The sequence below is a fragment of the Pan paniscus genome, chromosome 2, assembly GCF_029289425.2.
Source record: "Pan paniscus chromosome 2, NHGRI_mPanPan1-v2.0_pri, whole genome shotgun sequence".
Classification (NCBI taxonomy): domain Eukaryota; kingdom Metazoa; phylum Chordata; class Mammalia; order Primates; family Hominidae; genus Pan; species Pan paniscus.
Window position 1 is genome coordinate 38,013,648 of NC_085926.1, and position 24,725 is coordinate 38,038,372.

General features: G+C 46.0%; 1 protein-coding gene and 1 long non-coding RNA gene across 7 annotated transcripts in view; one reads left to right on the forward strand and one right to left on the reverse strand.

Moving 5' to 3' along the window:
• Positions 1-24,725, forward strand: part of DLEC1 (DLEC1 cilia and flagella associated protein) — an 83,041-nt gene that overhangs the window by 20,742 nt on the left and 37,574 nt on the right. For 4 of the 5 annotated variants that reach the window (XM_003826103.8, XM_063602263.1, XM_008951555.5 and 1 more), the window contains exons 3-7: positions 546-656; positions 2,968-3,167; positions 3,380-3,600; positions 4,641-4,719; positions 23,949-24,036. In XM_003826103.8, the coding sequence (XP_003826151.3) occupies positions 546-656; positions 2,968-3,167; positions 3,380-3,600; positions 4,641-4,719; positions 23,949-24,036 (699 nt within the window). The remainder of the gene's footprint in view (positions 1-545; positions 657-2,967; positions 3,168-3,379; positions 3,601-4,640; positions 4,720-23,948; positions 24,037-24,725) is intronic. The other variant, XM_055109657.2, reaches the window with a different exon arrangement.
• Positions 11,993-24,077, reverse strand: LOC106634563 (uncharacterized). Of its 2 annotated transcripts, XR_008624719.1 has the most exons (4): positions 22,869-24,077; positions 20,910-21,011; positions 17,674-17,749; positions 11,993-12,521 (listed from the first exon to the last, which is right to left on the reverse strand). It is a non-coding gene; the product is annotated as an uncharacterized LOC106634563 (long non-coding RNA). The 2 variants fall into 2 exon arrangements; XR_008624718.1 differs by having other exon boundaries at positions 20,910-24,077.

Consider the following 24,725-nt stretch of genomic DNA (forward strand, 5'->3'; position numbering starts at 1 on the left):
AGGTCAGGCTCAGGTCTGCTCTGGATTCCCCCTGGGGTCTAAGATGAAGGGACAGGGAAGCTCTTGTCACAATAATGGCAAAGCCACAAGAGGGAAGGCTCAGCTGCACAAGTGCATTTCAAACCTTTGCTAACATCTCATTGGCCAAAGCACGTCACATGGCCACAGTCAGGAGTGAAGAAGTGCACTGTCTTTAGTAGCAGGCACTGCAAAGTCACACAGTCAAGGGCCTGGATATAGACAGAAGTGAAGAATTGGGACCATTTATTCAATCTACCATATTTCTCATAATTCTGTTTTCTTATAGACTTCTCTGTAAGAGTATTTTAGCTCAAATAATACAACACAGCTTTGCCCAATGGTTGGCCTCTTTTAAGTGGCTGATAGATACTTGATGAGTTTCTTAAATCTCAACATTCCCACAGGGTTCTGAGAAGGAATTTTGTTAGATAGTTTAGGCTTGGAGGATGAAGAAAGTTTGGGTGTGGGTTCTTCAAGGTCAGTCTGGCTGGAAACACCTTGTTCTCCCCTTCCCTTCTATGAAGTGAAGAGTGTCTTCAGATGGTGTATAGACAGCGAGTTGCTACGGAAACATCATTTGATCTCCCCAGAAGATTACTACACCGATACAGTGCCGTTTCACTCTGCACCTAAAGGTAATGCTTCTGTACTCTCAGTGCCTCTGATACCATTTGGGGGAAGTTCAGCAGGGCCACACTGGCCACCTCTGCTGCCATTTCCTTGCTCAGAGGTTTTTTTCACCTTTTCTTTAATTTCGATGGTGACTGTTGGGAAAGTCAAATCTGAGCATCTGAGCATGCCAATTTCTTGCTAGTGCTCCCCCGCCTGTATGACTGAAGTCCAGGCTTCTCCATGTGGACTATGATGCCCACATCTGCTGCCCAATACCAAGAATTATGTAAGTGCTTGGAGTTGCAGTTGAAGAACCAAGAGAAGGAAAAACTGAAGACATAGATAAGCAAGGGAGCATGTTCCTGATGAGTTGGAGCAGGGACCTATGGGTTTTCCCATGCAGGAAAAGAGCAGCTTCTCATCCTTTCAGAATGGAGGGAAGCCTGGGTAGAGAGGCAGAGAGGGTGTGTACATGTATGTGACATTGGGCCAGTTTCCTGTGATATGGGAGGCAAGATATTCTGAGAATGAGTGGGGTGGGAGGCTGTGATGTGGGCTTAAGCAGGGAGTTAGACTTTTGGAAGAGTCCACACGTGGACAGGGAGAAGTCCCTGTGTGGATTCTGTGGCCAGTTATCGGGATTGCCTAGCATGCTGGGCTCAGAAGACAAGCTCTCCCATAGCTCCAGTTGAGGGACTGTTTGATTCTCTGGGGCTTGGGAGCTGAGAAGGTGTTTGGGGTGGGAGGATTGGAATCTAGAAAATTGAGGGTGCTCCTGGGGAGAGTTCTACTGATGGTCTGAGCTACGTAGGGAAGTAAGGCAAGAAAGAGGTAGCAGAATCAAGTGTCATGGAGTATAAGCCACTTAGTATTTTTTTTTTTTTTGAGGCAGAGTTTCACTTTTGTTGTCCAGGCTAGAGTGCAATGGCACGATCTTGGCTCACCACAACCTCCATCTCCCAGGTTCAAGCAATTCTCCTTCCTCAGCCTCCCAAGTAGCTGGGATTATAGGCATGTGCCACCACACCTGGCTAATTTTGTATTTTTAGTAGAGACGGGGTTTCTCCATGTTGGTCTCAAACTCCTGACCTCAGGTGATCCACCCACCTCAGCCTCCCAAAGTGCTGGGATTACAGGCATGAGCCACCGCACCCGGCCACCACTTAATATTTTAAAGTTAGTTGGAAACTCAGTATCTTATGCAGGTCAATAAGAATGGGGCTAACATGTATTGAGAGTTAACCAGGCATTGTGCTAAGAGATTTGTGGTGGTATCCATTTGATTGCATTCTTGCTAGCAATGAATGTTCTCATTTAACCTTTGGAGGGATGGTTTTTTTGTTTTTTTGTTTGTTTGTTTTTTCTTGAGACAGAGTCTCGCTCTGTCACCCAGGCCAGAGTACAGTGGCGTGATCTACTGCAACCTCTGCCTCCTGGGTTGAAGCGATTCTCCTGCTTCAGCCTCAGCCTCCTGAGTAGCTGGGATTACAGGCGCCTGCCATCATGCCTGGATAATTTTTTTGTATTTTAGTAGAGACAGGGTTTCACCATGTTGGCCAGGCTGGTTTCCAACTCCTGACCTCAAGTGATCCGCCGGCCTCAGCCTCCCAAATTGCCAGGATTACAGGCATGAGCCACTGCGCTTGGCCAGGGGGTGGGGGATGATCTTAACAGTGTAAAAAGCTCATACAAACTTTCATTCCTTCTGTGAGCTCTTCAGAAAGCATGCTCATGTATGGGGTATGTGTACAGGCATGTGTGTGTGACAGTGGTCTACTCATGTTCTTTGACCGTGTTGGAAAATATTTTAACACTCTAGTCCTAAATTTTGTTGTTTGTTTGTTTGTTTTTGAGACCGGGTCTTGCTTTGTTGCCCAGGCTGGAGTGCAGAAGCACAACCATAACTCACTACAGCCTTGACCTCCTGTGCTGAAGTAATTCTCCCCACTCAGCCTCCTGAGCATCTGGGACCACAGGCATGCACTACCACACCCAGCAAATTTTTAAATTTATTTTTTGTAGAGATAGGTTCTCACTCTCACTATGTTGCCAAGGCTGGTGTCAACTCCTGGGCTTAAGTGATGCTCCCACCTTGGCCTCCCAAAGTGCTGGGATGATAGGTGTGAGCCACCACACGTGGCCATTTTGAATACATAGAATAAGTTCCAGGAGTAATTCATATGTTGAAGAGCAATTATAGCTGGTGTGGTAAATGTGAAAGTTTAGGAGAAAGATCAAGCTAACTGTGGCTTTGGTGGTTTTATTTGGTCATCTTAGGAATGCCCACCTTCTCACCTTGTTGCAGTGATTCAGTTTGTTTCCTTGATGCTGTAGGCATCTCCCTACCTGGATGTTCAAAACTGACATTTAGCTGTGAGAAGCGTTCCGTCCAGAAGAAAGAGCTGAACAAGAAGCTTGAAGATTCATGCAGGAAGAAGCTTGCTATGTTCGAAGATGAGTTAGACCACACTGTGGACAGCCTGACATGGAATTTAACTCCTAAGGCCAAAGAAAGGACCAGAGAACCTCTCAAGGTCAGTTTGGAAGCCTGTGCAGAGCAGTGTTTGGGGGGACAGAGAGGCAGTGAAGGGGAAGGCATTCAGATGACATGAGAAGCTGTGATGAATCCATCGCAAAATAGAGTAGAGCTTGTGTTGGCCATCTGTGGGTCATGCGGTTGGTCAAGATGTCAACAAGCACAATCCCTTTGCCTGTCATTGACTCTATGCTTTTGTATGTTTCAAAGAAAGCAAGTCAACCAAGGAATAAAAACTGGATGAACCACTTACGTGTGCCACAGAGAGAGCTAGACAGACTTCTGCTTGCCAGAATGGAGAGTCAGAACCACTTCCTAAAAAATCCCCGTTTTTTTCCTCCTAACACTCCATATGGAGGCAAGTCTCTTGTTTTTCCTCCAAAGAAGCCAGCACCGATAGGAGAATTCCAGAGTACGGAGCCAGAACAGAGGTATGTCTTTCTCTGACTTGAACTCTCAGAAAACCTGACCCATGAGAGTTAACCTAGATGGTCCTCCGTTTGGTCTGGCTGTAGAGGTCCCTAGACTTGTGGGGCAGGGTAGCAGTATCAGAACAGAGCAGGGCTGCAGGGTCACCCACTGGTGTGGCCTTTGAACCTTCCCCAGAGTCCTGGGTTTATGCTTTTCTGACCTGCCAGGGGTCTTGAGAAATAGGGGTTGGTGTTGGCCCTTTATTTACATTGGAGCAATCTGGGTCAAATGGAAGCAATCCCGTTAGAGACATAGGTCTTGAGTAATAACAGCATTTGAAATTTGATTGATTATAAATAATTAGTGTAAACTGTGATTTTTCTTTAAGAGTGCCTTTGCCTATATATCAGTAACTGTCCTTATGAAAGTAATGAGTTGCTTCATGGGTTCATAATTTTAGCCTAAAATTATTAACATTTCTTTATTACACAACTAATATTTTTTATTAAGAAAAATTAGATACAAAAACTAGCTGGGTGTGGTGGCATGCACCTGTGATCCCAGCCACTTGGGAGGCGGAAGTGGAAGGATTACCTGAGCACAGGGGTGTCGAGGCTGCAGTGAGCCAAGATTGTGCCACTGCACTCCAGCCTAGGTGACAGAGTGAGACCCTGTCAAAAAGAAAATAGAAGAGAAGAGAAGAGAGGAGGAGAAAAGAAAAGAGAAAGGGAAGAAAGAAAGATTAGAAAAGACTAATATTTGAGATACCTATATTAAAAACCCAGTTACTTATTGGTGTTTAAACATGTAGAGTTTTTCCTATGCATATTGAAAATGAAATATATAGCTACTTATGTCTTCACAAAGATTGGATCATACTGTAAAATTATTTTATAACCTGCATTAACAATAAGATCCAAAAACCCCCCAACAAATGGTATATTGTGAATATCTTTGATGGTCTTTATGTATTTATTTTTACATTAATCAGTAACTGCCTACTATTTCATTGTATGGATGAAACTAACAGCCTTTCTCCCTCTCTTTTTTCATCCCACAGTTGTGCTGATACTCCAGTGTTTCTAGCTAAGCCACCAATTGGGTTTTTCACAGATTATGAAATTGGTCCAGTTTATGAGGTAGACATCTTGTTTCTTTACAGCTCCCACCCCATCTGCTTTCTTATTTTTAAAAAGTCTTTATTATGGAAATTTTCTTTTTTTTTTTTCTTTTTTTTTTTTTTTTTTAGTATTTATTGATCATTCTTGGGTGTTTCTCGGAGAGGGGGATTTGGTAGGGTCATAGGACAATAGTGGAGGGAAGGTCAGCAGATAAACATGTGAACAAAGGTCTCTGGTTTTCCTAGGCAGAGGGCCCTGCCGCCTTCCGCAGTGTTTGTGTCCCTGGGTACTTGAGATTAGGGAGTGGTGATGACTCTTAACGAGCATGCTGCCTTCAAGCATCTGTGTAACAAAGCACATCTTGCACCGCCCTTAATCCATTTAACCCTGAGTGGACACAGCACATGTTTCAGAGAGCACGGGGTTGGGGGTAAGGTTATAGATTAACGACATCCCAAGGCAGAAGAATTTTTCTTAGTACAGAACAAAATGGAGTCTCCTATGTCTACTTCTTTCTATACAGACACAGTAAAAATCTGATCTCTCTTTCTTTTCCCCACATTTCCCCCTTTTCTATTTGACAAAACCGCCATCGGCATCATAGCCCGTTCTCCATGAGCTATTGGGTACACCTCCCAGACGGGGTGGCGGCTGGGCAGAGGGGCTCCTCACTTCCTAGACGGGGTGGCCGGGCAGAGGCTCCCCCCCAACCTCCCGGACAGGGCGGCTGTCCGGGCGGGGGCTGCCCCCAACCTCCCAGACGGGGCGGCTGGCCGGGCGGGGGCTGCCCCCCACCTCCCGGACGGGGCGGCTGCTGGGCGGAGACGCTCCTCACTTCCTGGACGGGGCGGCTGCCGGGCGGAGGGGCTCCTCACTTCCCAGACGGGGTGGCCGGTCAGAGACGCTCCTCACCTCCCAGACGGGGTGGCGGCGGGGCAGAGACACTCCTCAGTTCCCAGACAGGGTCGCGGCCGGGCAGAGGTGCTCTTCACATCTCAGACGGGGTGGCGGGGCAGAGGCGCTCCCGACATCCCAGACGATGGGTGGCTGGGCAGAGACGCTCCTCACTTCCTAGATGGGATGACGGCCAGGAAGAGGCGCTCCTCACTTCCCAGACTGGGCAGCCTGGCAGAGGGGCTCCTCACATCCCAGATGATGGGCGGCCAGGCAGAGACGCTCCTCACTTCCTAGACGGGGTGGCGGCCGGGCAGAGGCTGCAAACTCGGCACTTTGGGAGGCCAAGGCAGGCGGCTGGGAGGTGGAGGTTGTAGCGAGCCGAGATCACGCCACTGCACTCCAGCCTGGGCAACATTGAGCACTGAGTGAGCGAGACTCCGTCTGCAATCCCGGCACCTCGGGAGGCCGAGGTTGGCAGATCACTCGTGGTCAGGAGCTGGAGACCAGCCCGGCCAGCACGGCAAAACCCCGTCTCCACCAAAAAATACGAAAACCAGTCAGGCGTGGCGGCGCGCGCCTGCAATCCCAGGCACTTGGCAGGCTGAGGCAGGAGAATCAGGCAGGGAGGTTGCAGTGAGTCGAGATGGCAGCAGTACAGTCCAGCCTCTGCTTGGCATCAGAGGGAGACCGTGCAGAGGGAGAGGGAGGAGAGGGAGACCGTGCAGAGGGAGAGGAAGAGGGAGAGGGAGAGGGCGGAAATTTTCAACTGTACACAAAACTTGGGAAAAGACTATAACTACTCCTCATGTGCCCAATATGCAGCTTTAACAGTTATCTACATTTTGCCAATCTGGTTTTATCTATTACTCCTACAACCTCTTCATGTACACATCTATATGCACATGTATGTGCTGGAGTCATATAAGGAAAATATGATATCATGTCATTTTTCAGTTAATACATCAATTAGTATCTCTAACAGATAAGGGTTTTAAAAAGTAACCATAGTACCACTGTCACACCCAGCCATATTAATAATGATTCCTTAATATCAACTAATACCCATCTATGTCTGATCTTCATTTGTTTAAAAAAAAGTCCATTTATATTTGGTTTCTTTGCATCAGAATCTAAACATTGCATTTGATTAAAGTATCTCTTAATTCTCCTTTAGTTGATAATAATTCCTCTCCCACCGCCTGCTTTTTAAAAATGCCATTTATTTGTTGAAGAAACTGCAATTTCGTACACCCTGGATTTGGCTAATTGCGTTATTGTGGTGACATTAAACGTGTTCTTTTATCTTCCATATTTTCCACAAACTGGTCATTAGATATAGAGATTTGATGAGATTCAAGTTCCATTTTTCCTCGTTTTTGACAAGAATACTTCCTTGGTGGTACTGTGTATTTCTTATTACATTCCATCAGGAGGAAGCATGGGATCTGGGTTTCCCATGATCAGTTATGAATGGCATCAGGTGTTGAAAGTCTGATTCATTCTCTATAAAGTTCTTATCAAACTTTCACTTAATAGTTAACAGCCTAGATGACTGCCAAATGACTATTGTCCAGATCCATTTTTTCTTCAGTCAGGGCTTACAAAATGGTAATTTCTAATTCTATTATTCCATCTACATTTATTAGCTTGATTTTCCATTTAAAAAACAGAACAAAACTTTCCCTCTAACTTTGATTCCTGTCTCCTCCTCTTTCTTGTACTCTCCTCATATCTATAGGTAACTATTTCTGTTAGTTTGCATTCTTCCATTGTTTCTTTTTGAACCATAAGCAAATATGTATATATAGTTGAACCCCCTTTCCTTCTTACTGTCCTCTACATCTTAACAGTATATCCAGTAATTCCTGCAAGGGCAGAGGCTTTCCTCATTCCTTTTTCCCAGCTTCTTTCTTATAGAAGCTTCCCACCTTCTTGGGGAATCAGGTCAAGACCAAGCTTAGCAGTCACCAACTCTGCTCACCAGGTACAAAGACAACTAGGCCTAATGATAGCAATCCCTTCGCACACACATGGATTGCATTTTATAGTTTAAAGAGCACTTGCCTATCCATAATTCTTTAGGAATGTCTCAACCACTCATGGCAAAAAGCAGACCAATATGGTAGCTCTATATGCTGAACATTAGAGGAAGCATTTTGTTTACTCCCTGGACTTAACAGTAATGTGTTGTCTTTTGTACTTCTGTGTCTGGGACTTCTGTGTCTGGCCATCACATTTTACGGACAGTTGTAGAAGCTGGCAAACACCCAGAGGAAAGGAGCTAAAATCATGTCAGTTAGGGAGTAGAATAGGGAAAAGGGAGAGCTGCTGATGGACATATGGAAGATATTCTTCTTCAGGGCTTGCAGATGCCTGCTGTGGAAGCCTGTGCTCAGAGCCTGGAGATCCTGAGGCTGTAGATGAGGTAGACATAGACTGCTATGGAACAGTCTTTCCTCTGATCTTTGCCTACTTGTCTAATTCTCATCCCTTTGATGTTCATAACAGTTATTTACCCGGCTAAACTATAAAATGTAAGGATAAAAACAGTTCAAATTTTCAGTCTTTAAAAATTTATGTCCCATGTACCCTTTCTCTGAAACCTCCCAGGGAACATGCTTCTTTAATAGAAATGAGGAAACCAAAGAAGAGGAAGGCATGGAATGTGGTACCAAGAGATCCAACATAGGGGAGAGGTGAAGGAAATCTCCAGGTTAATAACTCTTCAGAGATTTTGCAGTTAATATTGCTGCAAAGCAAAATTTCCCAAAGCTCAGCAACTTAAAACAATCATTTTATCATGCTTACAAATTCTTTGGGTGAAAAATTCAGAGAGAGCACAATGGGAATGACTTGTTCCACAATGTCTGAGGCCATTGCTGGAAAGAGTCAGTGCTTAGGAGTGACATAAAAGTTGGGGTTGATGCTGCTGATGCTGTTGTAGATAGAGAGCTGAGGCTGTCTACCAGAATGTCTACACCACATAGCTTCTCTATGTGGGCTGGGCTTCCTTACAGTATGGCAATCTCAGGTTAATCAGACTTTTACATGACAATGCAAGTGAGTATCTGCACTTTTTTTTTTTTTTTTTTTTTTTTGAGATGGAATCTTGCTCTGTTGCCCAAGCTGGAGTGCAGTTGCAGGATCTTGGCTCACTGCAACCTCTGCCTCTTGGGTTCAAGCAATTCTCTCACTTCAGCCTCCTGTGTAACTGGGATTACAGGTACGCACCACCACGCCTGGCTAATTTTTTATATTTTTGGTAGAGAGAGGGTTTTGCCATGTTGGCCAGGCTGGTCTTGAACTCCTGACCTCAGATGATTCACTCGCCTTGGCCTCCCAAAGTCCTGGGATTACAGGTGTGAGCCATTGTACCTGGCCAAGTATCTGCACTTCTAAGTGAGTATCCTAGCAAGCAAGAAGGAGATTGCATCACATTTTATGACCTAATCTTGTAAGTTGCACAGCACTACATCCTCTGCATGCCGTAGATTACAAACAAGTCACTAAGGTTCATCCAGATTCAAGGGAAGATATGTAGACTTCATCTCTTTTTTTTTTTTAAACCTTTTTTTTTGAAATAAGGTCTGGCTCTGTCGCCCAGGCTGGAGTGCAGTTGCAGGATCTTGGCTCACTGCAACCTCTGCCTCTTGGGTTCAAGCAATTCTCCCACTTCAGCCTCCTGTGTAACTGGGATTACAGGTACGCACCACCACGCCTGGCTAATTTTTTATATTTTTGGTAGAGAGAGGGTTTTGCCATGTTGGCCAGGCTGGTCTTGAACTCCTGACCTCAGATGATTCACTCGCCTTGGCCTCCCAAAGTCCTGGGATTACAGGTGTGAGCCATTGTACCTGGCCAAGTATCTGCACTTCTAAGTGAGTATCCTAGCAAGCAAGAAGGAGATTGCATCACATTTTATGACCTAATCTTATAAGTTGCACAGCACTACATCCTCTGCATGCCGTAGATTACAAACAAGTCACTAAGGTTCATCCAGATTCAAGGGAAGATATGTAGACTTCATCTCTTTTTTTTTTTTAAACCTTTTTTTTTTGAAATAAGGTCTGGCTCTGTTGCCCAGGCTGGAGTGCAGTGGCATGATCTTGGCTCACTGCAACCTCTGCCTCCTGGGCTCAAGCAACTCCTCCCAACTCAGCCTCCCAAGAAGCTGGGGCTACAGGTGCAGGCCACCACACCTGGCTAATTTTTGTATTTTTTGTATAGACAGGTTTTTGCTATGTTGCCCAGGCTGGTTTCAAACTCCTGAGCTCAAGCAACCCACCCGCCTCAGCTTCCTAAAGTGCTAGGATTACAGGCGTGAGCCAGTGTCCAGCCTAGACTTCATCTCTAATGAGAACACTGTCAAAGAACTTATGGATGTGTCTTAACACTGCTCGAGGAGTTATCCTATATGATAGCAGTAGGTGTAGTGGGCAACTAGCCCAGATTGGAAGAGGCCAGAAGGCTCTAGGAGAGGTTGATTTATGGAGATGACATTGAGAAGAGTCCCTGATACACCTGGACATATGGGGGAGAGATTTGTAGGGTGGTGGAGAAGGATTGAATTATTGATAAGCACAAAGCAAACAAAATAATTAGTTGATTATTCACTCCAGGAAAACCAAAAATTGTACAAGGCAGGGAAAGGAATCACCTCATGCTCAGCTGTGAATAGCATTTACTTAGTAACTTGAATATAACATGAATTACTAATCTAACCAGTAGTATGATATAACTATATTGGAAAGATGGGGGATAGGAAGGGCATGTCATATGGTGAGTCAGATATGGGAGAGGGAAGAGGGAATATCCATATCCTCCATCTATAATTAATACCTAAAACTGAAAAAAAGTAGTATACTATTTGGAGACATGGAAATAAATACCAAAATAATCAGCTAAAGGATGAAAAAGTGTTTATCTTTGGGGAGTGGGAAATGGCAGGATGGGGCCAGGGGAAGAGGGCAGTATTCTATTTTCAAAACCTTGTCGAACTCTGACTCTTTAAACCATGTGGCTGTCCAACTTAGAAGAAAACAATTTAAAAAAACACAAAACTTTCCACAAAAAGAAACACCAGGCCCAGATCATTTTGCAGGCACAGATTATGAAACATTCGAGCTATTCCCTATTTTATGAAACTATTTCAGATACTAGAAAAAGAGGGAGTGTACCATCATTATTAGGTAATAAGCCTAATTACCTTGACACCAAATAAAAATATATACCAGTCTTAAGAACATAGGTGCAGAAATACTAGGTAAAAAACAGCAAACCAAACCAAACAGTAAGGAACAACACACACACACACACACACACACACACACACACACACACACACACACGCAGCCAATTCTTTGAAACCCAGGAATGCAGGGAATGTCTTCACAGCAGGCCTTGAGTTGGCAGTTGGCTCTGCTGAGCCTATTATTTTTTTCCTCCAAAGCTTCCAGTGCTGTTAAGGAAAGCCAGTCCATGCCACAATCCTTATAATGATCACTGTCCCAAACCTTGCAGCCACCACAGCTACCATGTTTCACTCCCTGGCCTTCCACCTGCACCTCATTTCAGTTGACCACTAGTGAAAGCCTTGGTAATTGTGACAATACCATCCCATGGTGCTCACACCCTAGTTCCCACCAGCTGTTTCACAGATGGATTGGTGTAATATGTAGTGTTGGCCAAAAATTGATGTAAATGCTGATTTAGGAATACAAATCTATAAATAAAAATAGGAAGACATACTTCATATTTATGTCAATTTTTATCTGGTGGGGGGCTGGTAGAGGATTTCAACTTTATCTGTAATGTTTTATTTCTTAAGCTGGGTGATGGAAACATGGCTTCTGTCATGTTATAATTTATACATTTTTTTCTAGTGTAACATTTCACAAAATATTAACAAAAGATGTGTACCTGTATTGATGTGCTACACACTGTGCTGGGTGCAGTTGGAGGATTAGGTCTAGACCTTGCCCTTGGGGGTCTCCCAATCTGGGGTGGGAGAAAAGAAAGTGGGGCTTAAAGGGGGTGAGTGGGTTGCATAAGAGGCCCAATTACACCCTGATACAGAGGTGCCATAACACTCTTTGTGTCCACGGGAAGAATGGTTCCAAGAGATACGTGTTGAGGAAGACAGTAAATAAGAGGTGAGGTGAGCAAAACTTTGGAACCAGATATCCTAGGCTCAAACCTAACTGGTGCCTCTTTGAACTCCAGTTTCTTCAGCTGTGAGATAGAAACAGTTCCCACCTTTCCTGGTTGTTGCGAGGTTGAGGAGGTACAGAGCAGATGCTCATAAATAGTAATTGTTATTTTAAACAATAGGTCAGTTTCATGCACGACCGTGTGAAGAGACTGCTAAACAAGCTTTGTGTGAGCAATAAAAGCTTTTAATCACCTGGGTGCAGGCGGGCTGAGTCCAGAAAGAGAGTCAGTGAAAGGAGATGGGGTGGGTCCATTTTATAAGATTTGGGTAGGTAAAGGAAAATTACAGTCAAAGGGGGTTTGTTCTCTGGCGGGCAGGAGTGGGAGTCGCAAGGTGCTCAGTGGGGGAGTTTTTGAGCTAGGAAAAGGACTTTCACAAGGTAATGTCATCACTTAAGGCAAGGACCGGCCATTTTCACTTCTTTTGTGGTGGAATGTCATCAGTTAAGGCGGGGCAGGGCGTTTTCACTTCTTTTGTGATTCTTCAGTTACTTCAGGCCATCTGGGCATATAGGTGCAAGTCACAGGGGATGCGATGGCTTGCCTTGGGCTCAGAGGCCTGACATTCCTGCCTTCTTATATTAATAAGAAAAATGAAACAAAATAGTGTTGAAGTGTTGGAGTGGTGAAAATTTTGGGGGGGTGGTATGGAGAGAGAGAATGGGCGATGTTTCTTAGGGCTGCTTCAAGCGGGATTGCGGCGGCGTGGGAACCTAGAGTGGGAGAGATAAAGCTGAAGGGAGATCTTGTGGTAAGGGGTGATATTGTGGGGTTGTTAGAAGAAACATTTGTTGTATAGAATGATTGGTGATGGCCTGGATATGGTTTTGGATGAATTGAGAAACTAAACGGAAGATACAAGGTCTGAATAAAAGAAGGAGAAAAATGGGTATTAAAGGACTAAGAATTGGGAGGACCTAGGATATTTAATTGGAGAGTGCCTAAGGGGGTTCAGCGCAATTACTTGCTTGGTTTAGAAGTGATCTCCTTGAGGATAGATTTCCATGATGGAAAGGAAATGAGAGGTTCTAAGAGACGGGCTAGCGGCTTGTAACCTACATGGAAGAGGTTATGAAATGACGACAGAATAGAATGGGCCTGTGAGGCTGGAAGGAGGTATTTTCCTTGGTCTAAGAACTATTTGCCTTGTGTGGGAAGAGATTGATAGGTGGAAATTTCAGCGGGGAAGTAGGTGGGAGTGACCGATGTGAAGGAGAAAAACTGGTCCTGAGGGACAGAAGTTGGAGAGCTAGCTGCTTGTCTAGCCACCTTATCAGCATAAGCGTTGCCTAGAGCAATGGGATCTGACGCCTTTTGATGCCTCTTGCAGTGAATGACCTTAGCTTCCTTTGGAAGTAAAGCGGCCTTGAGTAGAGTTTTTATTAAAGAGGCATTAATGATGGAGGACCCTTGTCCCTTGAAAGAGGAAGCCTCTTTCAGCCTATATGACCGCATGGTGGTGCAGAATATGAAAGGCATATTTAGAATCAGTGTAGATATTGACGCATAGTCCTTTTCCAAGAGTGAGGGCTTGAGTTAAGGCAACTAGTCCGGCTTGCTGAGAGGTAGTGGAGGGGGGCAGAGTGGTAGCCTCAATGATAGATGTGGAAGATACTATAGCATAGCCTGCCTTTGCTGGTGAGTGGCAATTAGGCCTGGTGGAACTGCCATCAATAAACCAAGTGTGATTAGGGTGAGAAACAAGGAAGAAGGAAATGTGGGGAAATGGGGTGAACATCAGGTGGATCAGAGAGATGCAGTCATGAGGGTCAGCTGTGGTATCTGGAATAATGTGGGAGGCCAGATTGAAGTCCAGGCCAGGAACAATGGTAACTGTGGGAGATTCAATGAAGAGTGAGTGTAGCTGAAGGAGCCGGGGAGCAGAAAGTATATGCGTCAGGTGTGAGGAAGAAAATAGATTTTGGAAATTATGAGAGCTGTAGAGAGTGAATTGAGCATAGTTTGTTATTTTGAGGGCCTCTAAAAGTATTAGGGCGGCAGCAGCCACTGCACGGAGACATGATGGCCAGCCTAAAACAGTAAGGTCAAGTTGTTTGGACAAAAAGGCTACAGGACGCGATCCTGGTCCTTGTGTAAGAATTCTGACTGCACAGCCCTGCACTTCGGCTGTGTGTAATGAAAAGAGTTGGGATGAGTCAGGGAGAGCTAGAGTGGGGGCAGTCTCTAAAGCTGTCTTCAAGGAACGGAAAGAGGAGTGGGGAAAGGATTTAGGATCTATGGGGTCAACTAGGTTTCCTTTTGTGAGTTTATATAATGGTTTTGTTAGGATGGCAAAACCAGGTATCTAAAGGCGAAAATATCTAACCATGCCTAGGAAGGAAAGGAGTTGTTGTTTTGTAGAAGGGGTTGGGGTTTGAGAGATTAGTCGGACACGATCGGCAGGGAGAGCACGTGTGTTTTTATGAAGAATTATGCCGAGGTAGGTAATGGATGGAGAAGAAATTTGAGTTTTGGAGGGAGATACCTGATATCCTTTGGAGAATAAATGTTGAAGGAGCAGAAGTGTGTCTTGTTGAGAAGATTCAAAGGAGGGGCTACAAAGAAGAAGGTCATCAATATATTGAATAAGGTGGGAAGCGGAGGGGTGGAAAGAAAGTAAATCATGAGAAAGAGCTTGGCTGAAGTAATGAGGGCTGTCCCTGAAACCTTGCGGCAGCACAGCCCAGGTAAGCTTCTGGGACTGATGGGTGTCAGGGTCAGTCCAGGTGAAAGCAAAGAGAGGCTGGGATGAGGGGTGCAGGGGAATAGTGAAAAAAGCATCTTTAAGATCAAGAACAGAACAGTGAGTTGTGGAGGAAGGTATTGAGGACAAAAGAGTGTACGGGTTGGGCACCACAGGATGGATGGCAAAACAATTTGGTTGATAAGGTGCAGATCCTGAACTAATCTGTAAGACTTGTCTGGTTTTTGGACAGGTAAAGTGGGGGAATTGTAAGGAGAGTTTTTAGGTTTTAGAAGCCCATGCTGTAGCAGGCGAGTGATAACAGGCTTTAATCCTTTTAAAGCATGCTGTGGGATGGGATATTGGCATTGAGTGGGGTAAGGGTGATTAGGTTTTAATGGGATGGTAATGGGCATGTGATCAGTTGCCAGGGAAGGAGTAGAGATGTCTTATACTTGTGGGTTAAGGTGGGGGGATACGAGAGGAAGACACAAAGGAGGCTTTGGGTTGGGGAGAAGAGCGGCAATGAGATGCGGCTATAGTTCAGGAATAGTCAGGGAAGCAGATAATTTGGTTAAAATATCTCGGCCTAATAAGGGAACTGGGCAGGTGGGGATAACTGAAAAAGAGTGCATAAAAGAGTGTTGCCCAAGTTGGCACCAGAGTGGGGGAGTTTTCAGGGGTTTTGAAGCTTGGCCGTCAGTACCTACAACAGTTATTGGGGCTAGGGAAACAGGCCTTTGAAAAGAAGGCAACGTGGAGTGGGTAGCCCCTGTGTCGATTAAACAGGGGATGGACTTACTCTCCACTGTGAGAGTTACCTGAAGCTCGGCATCTGTGATGGTCTAGGGGGCTTCTGAGGTGATCGGGCAGCATCAATCTTCAGTCGCTAAGCTGAGCAGATCTGGGAAGGAGTCGGTCAGAGAGCCTTGGGCTAGAGCTTTAGGGGCTCTAGGAGTGGCTGCTGGGCGAGCTGGGCAGTCTGCCTTCCAGTGGGTCCTTACACAGATGGGACATGGCTTGGAAGGAATCCTGGGCTGCAGGCATTCCTTGGCCTAGTGGCCAGATTTCTGGCACTTGAAGCAGGATCCTGATGGAGGAAGTCTTGTAGGAATGCTTGACTGCTGCAGCTTAGGCATTTTGAAGTTCTTGTATGCTGGAGGTGTGGCTGGGTTTTGTCTCACAGCAGAGGCAAGTAATTGTAACTCAGAAATGCGTTGCTGTCTGGCTGCTTCCTCTCTATTATTGTACACCTTGAAGGTGAGGTTGATTAATTCCTGTTTGTGGGGTTTGAGGGCCAGATTCTAATTTTTGAAGTTTTTTCCTAATGTCAGGAGTGGATTGGGTGATAAAATGCATATTAAGAATAAAGCGGCCTTCTGGCCTTTCTGGGTCTAGGGCAGTATAGCGTCTAAGGGTTGCTGCTAAGCGGGCCATGAACTGGGCTGGGTTTTCGTCTTTACCTTGGGTAGTTTCTTTAAGCTTGTCAGAATTAACAGCTTTGTAAGCTGCCTTTTTAAGCCTTTCAACTAGGCAGGAAATCATGTAATCTTGCCTAGCTATACCTGGGGAATTTGTCTGGTAGTTCCATTGGGGATCCTCTCGGGGAACTGCTCTAATGCCTTCCTGGAGGTCAGGTTCATGAAGCCGGTGGTTATCAGCATGAGATTGGGCTAGAGAAAAAACTCTTTCCTGTTCATCTGGGGAGAGGGTAGAAGTCAGGATGACATTTAAGTCACTCCAGGTTAAATTGTAGGACAGAGTTAGATATCAGAATTCCTGTATATATTTAGTGGGGTCTGATGAGAAAGAGCCTAAACGCTGACTGATTTGAGAGAGGTCTGATAGAGAAAAAGGTACATGTACCCTGACTATGCCTTTAGCTCCAGCCACCTCTCTAAGAGGAAATTGTTGGGCGGGTGGGGAAAAGCTAGTCGCAGAACTAAACTGTAAGCCAGACCGGGTGTGAGGAGGGGAGGTGGTAGAAGGATTATAGGATGGAAGAGCGGAGGCTGAGGAAGAATTGGGACTTAGCTCAACCTGGCCACGAGCAGCCTGAGGAGGAGGGGAAAGGTCAGATGGGCCTGTAGAAGGAAGACTGGAAAGATTCAGCGACGCTTGGGGTTGGGACTGAGGGGGCAGGCGGGAAAGAAAGAAGGAGGATTTGGGAGGAATCGCATTGGGAACAGAGACTAGGGAGGGAACAAAGTGTGAAAAATGCCTGGATGTAAGGCACCTCAGACCATTTGCCTATTTTTTGACAAAAATTATTTAGGTCTTGTAGGCTGGAGAAATCGAAAGTGCCATTTTCTGGCCATTTAGAGCCATTGTCAAGTTTGTATTGGGGCCAAGCGGTGTTGCAGAAGAAAATAAGGCATTTAGGTTTTAGGTCAGATGTGAGTTGAAGAGGTTTTAAGTTCTTGAGAACACAGGCTAAGGGAGAAGAAGGAGGAATGGAGGGTGGAAGGTTGCCCATAGTGAAGGAGGCAAGCCCAGAGAAAAGAGAGAGTAGAGACACGGAGGGAAGGGGTTCGGGGTTTCTTACCCTCCAGAAAAGTGGGAAAGGGGTCAGGGCGTGGAAATAAGGGGTTGGGGCACAGAGATAAGAGGTCAGGGCATGGAAATAAGGGATCGGGGTGCAGAGATAAGAGGTCGGGGCACAGAAATAAGGGATCGGGGCACAGGGATAAGAGGTTGGGGCATGGAAATAAGGGATTGGGGGTTCTTGCCCCCTAGAAAAGCGGGACTTGCCACTAAGGGTGAAGGGGAAGGGGTTGAGGGGTTCTTGCCTCTCCCCCAGAAAAGCAGAGAAGGGGTAGTGACTCACAGAGAAGGGGTTGGGGTACTTGCCCCTCCCCTAGAAAAGCGGGACTTGCCACTAAGGGTGAAAGACCAAGGCAGGTGTCCTTGTGTGGTCTGACACCTCTGAAACGTGGGTGAATAATCAGAGAGGCATCCCTGCAATGATTAAACATCAAGGGAAGGCTGCCTTCCTAGTCCGTGACCGGCACCGGAGTTTTGGGTCCACGGATAAAACATGTCTCCTTTGTCTCTACCAGAAAATGAAAGGAATTGAAATTAAGAGAAGGGAGAGATTGAAGGGTGGCGCCAAGATTGAAAGGAGAAAGAGGTTGAGGGATAGTGAGGGAGGTTGGAGAAGAGAGTAAAAAGAGGCCACTTACCGCATTTGAAATTGGTGAGATGTTTCTTGGGCTCATCGGTCTGAGGACCTGAGGTCGTAGGTGGTTTCATGTGCGTCTGTGTGAAGAGACCACCAAACAGGCTTTGTGTGAGCAATAAAGCTGTTTATTTCACCTGGGTACAAGTGGGCTGAGTCTGAAAAGAGAGTCAGCGAAGGGAGATAGGGGTGGGGCTCTTTTATAAGATTTGGGTGGGTAAAGGAAAATTACAGTCAAAGGGGGTTTGTTCTCTGGCGGGCAGGAGTGGGGGTCGCAAAGTACTCAGTGGGGGAGCTTTTTGAGCCAGGATGAGCCAGGAAAAGGACTTTCACAAGGTAATGTCATCACTTAAGGCAAGGACCGGCCATTTACACTTCTTTTGTGGTGGAATGTCATCAGTTAAGGTGGGGCAGGGCATATTCACTTCTTTTGTGATTCTTCAGTTACTTCAGGCCATCTGGGCATATACATGCAAGTCACAGGGGATGCGATGTCTTGGCTTGGGCTCAGAGGCCTGACATTCCTGCCTTCTTATATTAATAAGAAAAATAAAACAAAATAGTGGTAAAGTGGTGGGACAGCGAAAATTTTGGGGGATGGTATGGAGCGATAATGGGTGATGTTTCTCAGGGCTGCTTCGATCAGGATTAGGGGCAGCGTGGGAACCTAGAGTGGGAGAGATTAAGCTGAAGGAAGATTTTGTGGTAAGGGGTGATATTGTGGGGTTGTTAGAAGAAACATTTGTCGTGTAGACTTATTGGTGATGGCCTGGATACAGTTTTGTATGAATTGAAAAACTAAATGGAATAAGAGAAGGAGAAAAACAGATATAAAAGGTCTAAGAATTGGGAGGACCTAGGACATCTGATTAGAGAGTGCCTAAGGAGATTCAGCATAGTCCTGCTAGCAAAGATTATTTATTTACTTCAAGAGTTAAGAATGGCAGTTTGGGGATAGCACCAGGAGATATCAGCTGTGATGGCTTGGAGAAACAGTGTAAACTGGCAGTGTAAACAAGAGCAGGGCATGTATGAGTAGTTGAGAATGGAGAATAGGAGTATGACTAGACAGAAAATAGTAGGGATGACAAGTGTTTTGGGGGCACAGTCTAAGTTGGTCCAGTGTCTGGAATGAGACTGGGACCTAATAAAAAGGAGCTCAAATGGGCTGTACCTTGTAGCATTCCGAGGACAGGTCTGATTTCTGAGAAGGGAAAGTGGTGAAGGTATTGTCCAGTCCTTTTTAAGTTGGTGGCTGAGCTTGGTGAGGTTTGTTTTTAAAAGACCTTTAGTCTGTTCTACTTTTCTTGAAGACAGAGGACCATAAGGGATATAAAGGTTTCCTGAAAAACTGCTTGGCTGATTTGACAAATAAAGGCTGGTCTGTTATCAGATTGTGTAGAGGTGGGAAAGCTAAACTGAGGAATTATGTCTGACAGAAGGGAAGAAATTACTGCGGTGGCCTTCTCAGACCCTGTAGGAAAGGCCTCTACTTATCTAGTGAAAGTGTCTACTTAGACTAAGAGGTATTTTAGTTATCTGACTCAGGGCATGTTGAGTAAAGCTAATTTGCCAGTCCTGGGTGGGGGCAAATCTTCAAGCTTGATGTGTAGGGAAGGGAGGGGGCCTGAATAATCCCTGAGGAGTAGTAGAATAGCAGATGGAACACTGAGAAGTTATTTCCTTGAGGATAGATTTCCACAATGGAAAGGAAATGAGAGGTTCTAAGAGGCAGGCTAGTGGCTTGTATTATAGCATAGCCTGCCTTTGCTGGTGTGTGGCGATTAGGCCTGGTGGAACTGCCATCAATAAATCAAGCATGATCAGGATGAGGGACAGGAAAGAAGGAAATATGGGGAAATGGGGTGAATGTCAGGTGGATCAGAGAGATACAGTCATGGGGGTCAGGTGTGTTATCAGGAATAATGTGAGAGGCCAGATTGAGGTCCGGGCCAGGAACAATGGTAATTGTGGGACTTAACAAAGAGTGAGTACAGCTGAAGGAGCCGGGGAGCAGAAAGTATATGCGTCAGGTATGAGGAAGAAAATAGATTTTGGAAGTTATGAGAAATGTAGAGAGTGAGTTGAGCATAATTTGTGATTTTTAGGGCTTCTAAAAGTATTAAAGCAGCGGCAGCCGCTGCACGCGGACATGAGGGCTAGGCTAAAACAGTAAGGTCAAGTTGTTTGGACAGAAAGGCTACAGGGTGCGGTCCTGGCTCTTGTGTAAGAAATCCGACTGCACTAACCATGCCTAGGAAGGAAAGGAGTTGTTGTTTTGTAAGGGATTGAGGTTTGGGAGATTAATTGGGCACAATCAGCAGGGAGAGCACGTGTGTTTTTATGAGAATTATGCCGAGATAGGTAACAGATGAGGACGAAATTTGGGCTTGACTGACGTAATGGGGTCTATCTGTGAAGTCTTGCGGCAGTACAGCCCAGGTAATTTGCTGAGCCTAATGGGTGTCAGGGTCAGTCTAAGTGAAAGCAAAGAGAGGCTGGGATGAAGGGTGCAAAGGAATAGTAAAGAAAGCATGTTTGAGATCCAGAACAGAATAATGGGTAGTAGAGGGAGGTATTGAGGATAGGAGAGTATATGGGTTTGACACCATGGGGTGGATAGGCAAAACAATTTGGTTGATAAGGCATAGATCCTGAACTAACTTGTAAGGCTTGTCTGGTTTTAGGACAGGTAAAATGGAGGAATTGTAAGGAGAGTTTATAGGCTTTAAAAGGCCATGCTGTAGCAGGCGAGTGATAACAGGCTTTAATCCTTTCAAAGCATGCTGTGGGATGGGATATTGGCATTGAGCGGGGTAAGAGTGATTAGGTTTTAATGAGATGGTAAGGGGTGCATGATCCGTCGCCAAGGAGGGAGTACAGGTATCTTACACTTGTGGGTTAAGGTGGGGGAATACAAGAGGAGGACGCAAAGGAGGCTTTGGATTGGGAAGAAGGGCAGCAATGAGATGCAGCTGTAATCCAGGAATAGTCAGGGAAGCAGATAATTTAGTTAAAGTGTCTCGGCCTAATAAGGGAACTGGGCAGGTGGGGATAACTAAAAGGAGTGCTTAAAAGAGTATTGTCTAAGTTAGCACCAGAGTTGGGGAGTTTTAAGAGGTTTAGAAGCCTGGCTGTCAATACCCACAACAATTATGGAGGCAAGGGAAACAGGCCCTTGAAAATAAGGTAATGTGGGGTGGGTAGCCTCCGTATTGATTAAGAAGGGGACAGACTTACCTTCCACTGTGAGAGTTACCCGAAGCTCGGTGTCCGTGATGGTCTAGGGGGCTTCGGAGGCGATAAGGCAGCGTCAGTCTTCAGGCACTAAGCCAAGAAGACCTGGGAAGGAGTCAGTCAGAGAGCCTTGGGCCAGAGTTCCAGGGGCTCTGGGAGTGGCTGCCAGGTGAGTTGGACAGTCCGATTTCCAGTGGGGTCCCACACAGATGGGACGTGGCTTAGGAGAAATCCCGGGTTGCAGGCATTCCTTGGCCTGGTGGTCAGATTTCTGGCACTCGTAGCAAGCTCCTGGGGGAGGAGGTTCTGGAGGAACGCCTGGCTGCTGCGGTTCAGGCGTTTGGAAGTTCTTGTGTGCTGGAGATGTGGCTGGGGTTTGTCTCACAGTGGAGGCAAGGAATTGCAACTTTTTTCTATTATTGTACACCTTGAAGGTGAGGCTAATTAAGTCCTGTTGTGGAGTTTGAGGGCTGGAATTTAATTTTTGGAGTTTTATTTAATGTCAGGAGCGGATTGGGTAATAAAATGTATATTGAGAATAAGACAGCCCTTTGACCTTTTAGGGTCTAGGGCTGTAAAGCGTCTCAGGGTTGCTGCTGAAGGAGCCATGAACTGGGCTGGGTTTTTATATTTGATGAAAAAGCCTAAATGCTGTCTGATTTGGGATAAAGAAAAAGGAGCATTAACCTTGACTATGCCTTTAGCTCCAGCCACCTTTTTAAGAGTAAATTGCTGGGCAGGTGGGGGAGGCCTAGTCACGGAACGAAACTGTAAGCCGGACCAGGTGTGAGGAGGGGAGGTGATAAAAGGATTATAGGGTGGAGGAGCAGAGGCTGAGGAAGAATTGGGACCTAGCTTGGCCTGGTGAGGAGGGGAGAGGTCAGATGGGTCTGTAGAAAAGGAAGATTAGAAAGACTCAATGATGCTTGGGGTTGGGACTGAGGGGACAGGCGGGAGGGAAAGAAGGAAGATTTGGGACGAGTTGCATTGGGCACAGAGACTAGGAAGGGACTGATGTGTAAAAGAATGCCTGGACATCAGGCACCTCAGACTGTTAGCCTATTTTATGACAATTATTTAGATCTTGTAGGATGGAAAAATTGAAAGTGCCATTTTCCGGCTATTTGGAACTACTGTCAAGTTTGTATTGGGGCCAAGCGGTGTTGCAGAAGAAAACAAGGCATTTAGGTTTTAGGTCAGGTGTGAGTTGAAGAGCTTTTAAGTTCTTGAGAACACAGGCTAAGGGAGAAGAAGGAGGAATGGAGGGTGGAAGGTTGCCCATAGTGAAGGAGGCAAACCCAGAGAGAAGAGAGCGTAGAGACACAGAGGGAAGGGGTTCGGGGGTTCTTAACCCTCCAGAAAAGTGGGAAAGGGGTCAGGGCATGGAAATAAGGGATTGGGGCACAGGGATAAGAGGTTGGGGTGCGGAAATAAGGGATTGGGGGTTCTTGCCCCCTAGAAAAGCGGGACTTGCCGCTAAGGGTGAAGGAGAAGGGGTTGAGGGGTACTTGCCCCTCCCCCAGAAAAGCAGAGAAGGAGTAGGGACTCAGAAGGGGTTGGTGTACTTGCCCCTCCCCCAGAAAAGCAGAGAAGGGGTAGAGACATGGAGAGAAGGGGTTGGGGTACTTGCCCCTCCCCTAGAAAAGCGGGACTTGCCGCTAAGGGTGAAGGACCAAGGCAGGCCTCCCTGCGTGGTCTGACACCTTTGAAACGTGGGTGAATGATCAGAGAGGTGTCCCTGCAATGATTAAACACCACGGGAAGGCTGCCTTCCCAGTCCGTGACCGGCGCCGGAGTTTTGGGTCCACAGATAAAACGTGTCTCCTTTGTCTGTACCAGAAAATGAAAGGAATTGAAATTAAGAGAAGGGAGAGATTGAAGGGTGGCGCCAAGATTGAAAGGAGAAAGAGGTTGAGGGATAGTGAGGGAGGTTGGAGAAGAGAGTAAAAAGAGGCCACTTACCGGATTTGAAATTGGTGAGATGTTCCTTGGGCTGGTCGGTCTGAGGACCTGAGGTCATAGGTGGATCTTTCTCATGGAGCAAAGAGCAGGAGGACAGGGAATTGATCTCCCAAGGGAGGTCCCCTGATCTGAGTCACAGCACCAAATTTCATGTGTGTCCGTGTGAAGAGACCACCAAACAGGCTTTGTGTGAGCAATAAAGCTTTTAATCACCTGGGTGCAGGCGGGCTGAGTCCGAAAAGAGAGTCAGCGAAGGGAGATGGGGTGGGGCCGTTTTATAAGATTTGGGTAGGTAAAGGAAAATTCCAGTCAAAGGGGGTTTGTTCTCTGGCAGGCAGGAGTGGGGGTTGCAAAGTACTCAGTGGGGGAGCTTTTTGAGCCAGGATCTGCCAGGAAAAGGACTTTCACAAGGTAACATCATCACTTAAGGCAAGGATGGGCCATTTTCACTTCTTTTGTGGTGGAATGTCATCAGTTAAGGCAAGGACCGGCCATTTACACTTCTTTTGTGGTGGAATGTCATCAGTTAAGGTGGGGCAGGGCATTTTCACTTCTTTTGTGATTCTTCAGTTACTTCAGGCCATCTGGGCATACACCTGCAAGTCACAGGGGATGCAATGGCTTAGCTTAGGCTCAGAGGTCTGACAGATCTATTCCTGCCTTCATTTTTACCTTGTATTTTATTTATTTGTTTTTAAAATTTTAAACTAATTTTTTTTTTTTTTTTTTTTTTTGGTAGAGAGAGTCTCTTCATGTTGTCCAGGCAGGTCTCAAACTTCTGACCTCAAGTGATCCGCCTGCCCCAGCCTCCCAAAGTGCTGGGATTATAGGCGTGAGCCACCACACCTGGCCTGTATTTTATTTTTTACTATGGAAACTTCCCAAAACAAACAAAAGTACATAGGATGGCATAATGAATCCCCATGTACCCCTCAGCCAGCTTCGACAGTTACCAACATGTGGCCAAGCCTATTTCATTTCTACCTCTACCCCCTTCCCATATTAGAGTAAATCCTGGACATCGTATCTTTTCGTCTATAAGTGTTGCTGTCTAAAAGAGATCATCTTACCTTTCAACAGATGGTAATTGCACTGCAGAACACCACCACGACCAGCCGCTACCTGCGAGTCCTCCCGCCTTCCACGCCATACTTCGCTCTGGGACTGGGTAAGTTCAGTATTTGTAAGTTCATTAGTAGTAGTGGTAATAGTAGTGGTGGTATTAGTAGTAATAGTAGTAGTGGTGGTAGTAATGGTAGCAATGATAGTAGTAGTAGTGGTGGTAGTAGTAGTAGTGATGGTGGTAGTAGTGGTAGTAGTAGTGGTGGTGGTGGTAGTAGTAGTAATAGTAGTAGTGGTGGTGGTAGTGTAGTAGTAGTAGTGGTGGTGGTAGTAGTAGTAGTGGTAGTAGTAGTGGTGGTGGTAGTAGTAGTGGTAGTAGTAGTGGTAGTAGTAGTGGTGGTGGTAGTGGTGGTGGTAGTAGTAGTGGCAGTAGTAGTAGTGGTGGTGGTAGTAGTGGTGGTAGTAGTAGTGATAGTAATAGTGGTGGTGGTAGTAGTAGTAGTGGTGGGGGTGGTAGTAGTAGTAGTAGTGGTGGTGGTGGTAGTAGTAGTAGTAGCAGTAGCAGTACTGCTACTACTTTGAGGATTGCCTCAAAGTCACTTGCTGGGCTTGCTGCCAGTTGCTGACTCCCGCCCTGAGTCTACAGCCCGGGCCTGGACTCCCCCCATCAGCAGTCCTTGAGGGCTCCTCATGCTCCACCAGCAATGTGTCCTCAGAGCCTTGACAGCTCCTTTCTCCTGACCGCCTCCACCCAGGCACTGGTCCTGCTATCTCCCCACTCCTCATGCTGCCATT